Here is a 1,452-nt window from a genome sequence, read left to right on the forward strand (position 1 = left end):
TCTGAAGTACTCTTGAAAAATTGGTTTAGATCCGAAGTACTCTTGAACCCCCAACAAAATGCTTTTATCATTTTTAATAAAATTCAAGAATAAAAAATAGAGTATTTCTTTTTCATCGTTCTCTCCTAAAAAAATGTTTCGTCACGAAAACCGGGAACCATTTTCTGTCTGCACAAACAAGAGATCAAACCAGCGTTGTGTGGTTTAAATGGTCCGAAAATAGCGGTGAAACTTAGCCTGGGAAAAATGTTACATACAGACTAGTTCGTGTCGACAAGAGAAGATAACAAGCATAATATTTACTTTTCGTTGTCAAGAAAACGTCTAATTACTTTGAAGATATGGCAGAACTGCACACGGCATTCGTTGGTCTCTTAATCAAGCAGGTCCAGCAACAAATCATTTCCAAGCAGGAGAATAAAAACACTCCATTAGTAGAAGTAATCATAATGTGTTCACGCACTCCATTACTGTTAAGAGCTACGTGGAGATCCGTACCCGTGACGTAAACCATACACGAACGGAAGTGAAAGACGGTCGGGCAGCGTGCTAACGTGAACCGGCCTTAGTTAACTCTTCCATAAATCTTACACTGATCTTAGAAATTCACTTAGGCTCTCGAAAGGACTCGATCGACGCATATCTTGACCTAAAATATCATCGTGGAGACTTGTCCATTATTTCCCACCTGGATACCTCACATATTTACGGTCGTGAGAGAGAGAAAAAAAGAAGCAATGATAAATTCGTTGATGACTGTATTATGAGGTCACGGGACCCAGCGCAAGTTTAGAAACGAACGAATAAAGAGCGCCTGCGCCTTTTATGATTCCTGGAGGGGAATTTAAAGCCGTGGTGATGAGGGAGGTCAGAAGCGGTTGCCTTTCAGGTGAGGTGGACGGTCGTCGTTTTCCTGACAACTAGAAGGCATAGCCAAACAGACATTTCTCTCCCCTACCTCTTTCTCTCTCATATTCTTCACTGTCGGTCTGCTTGTCTCCATCTATCTACCTACCATTCTTCTCTACCTTTACCTATAATATCCCCTCAAAAGCAAACCAGCTAACCCTCGTTCGAGAGTAAGGCCAACCATCATGGCACTGAGCGGGAGACACCTGAGGGTGGGCGCCGACATCTGGGTGCCGTGGGTCGACCTACGCCGACAGAAGGACGGGTCCCTCGGCGCCTCCGGGGTCGCCGCCGCCTTCTTCGACATCATCGCCGCTAAGCTTAACTTCTCGTGAGCGCACGGTTGGAGATTTCTGTGTAGGAACGAAAAAAAAAGCACAGACCTATAGATATGATAGACAGATAGAGAAAGAAGATTAAAAAAATAGTTTGTGCACTTGTATATGTATATGCACTTGGATGGATATTTCAGAGACTTACGTGAATCCTCATGTCTTGTTAGAGGGTACACAGTCTTGTCAAAATAGATAAGCCAGATACGAA

At 43.5% G+C, this 1,452-nt stretch overlaps 1 protein-coding gene across 1 annotated transcript in view; it reads left to right on the forward strand.

Moving 5' to 3' along the window:
• The first annotated feature begins 1,094 nt into the window (after positions 1–1,094).
• Positions 1,095–1,452, forward strand: part of LOC119590514 (probable glutamate receptor) — a 7,378-nt gene continuing 7,020 nt past the window's right edge. The window contains exon 1 of the mRNA XM_037939162.1: positions 1,095–1,240. Coding sequence (XP_037795090.1) covers positions 1,095–1,240 — 146 coding nt within the window. The remainder of the gene's footprint in view (positions 1,241–1,452) is intronic.

The sequence above is a fragment of the Penaeus monodon genome, chromosome 27 (assembly GCF_015228065.2).
Source record: "Penaeus monodon isolate SGIC_2016 chromosome 27, NSTDA_Pmon_1, whole genome shotgun sequence".
In the NCBI taxonomy this organism is placed as follows: domain Eukaryota; kingdom Metazoa; phylum Arthropoda; class Malacostraca; order Decapoda; family Penaeidae; genus Penaeus; species Penaeus monodon.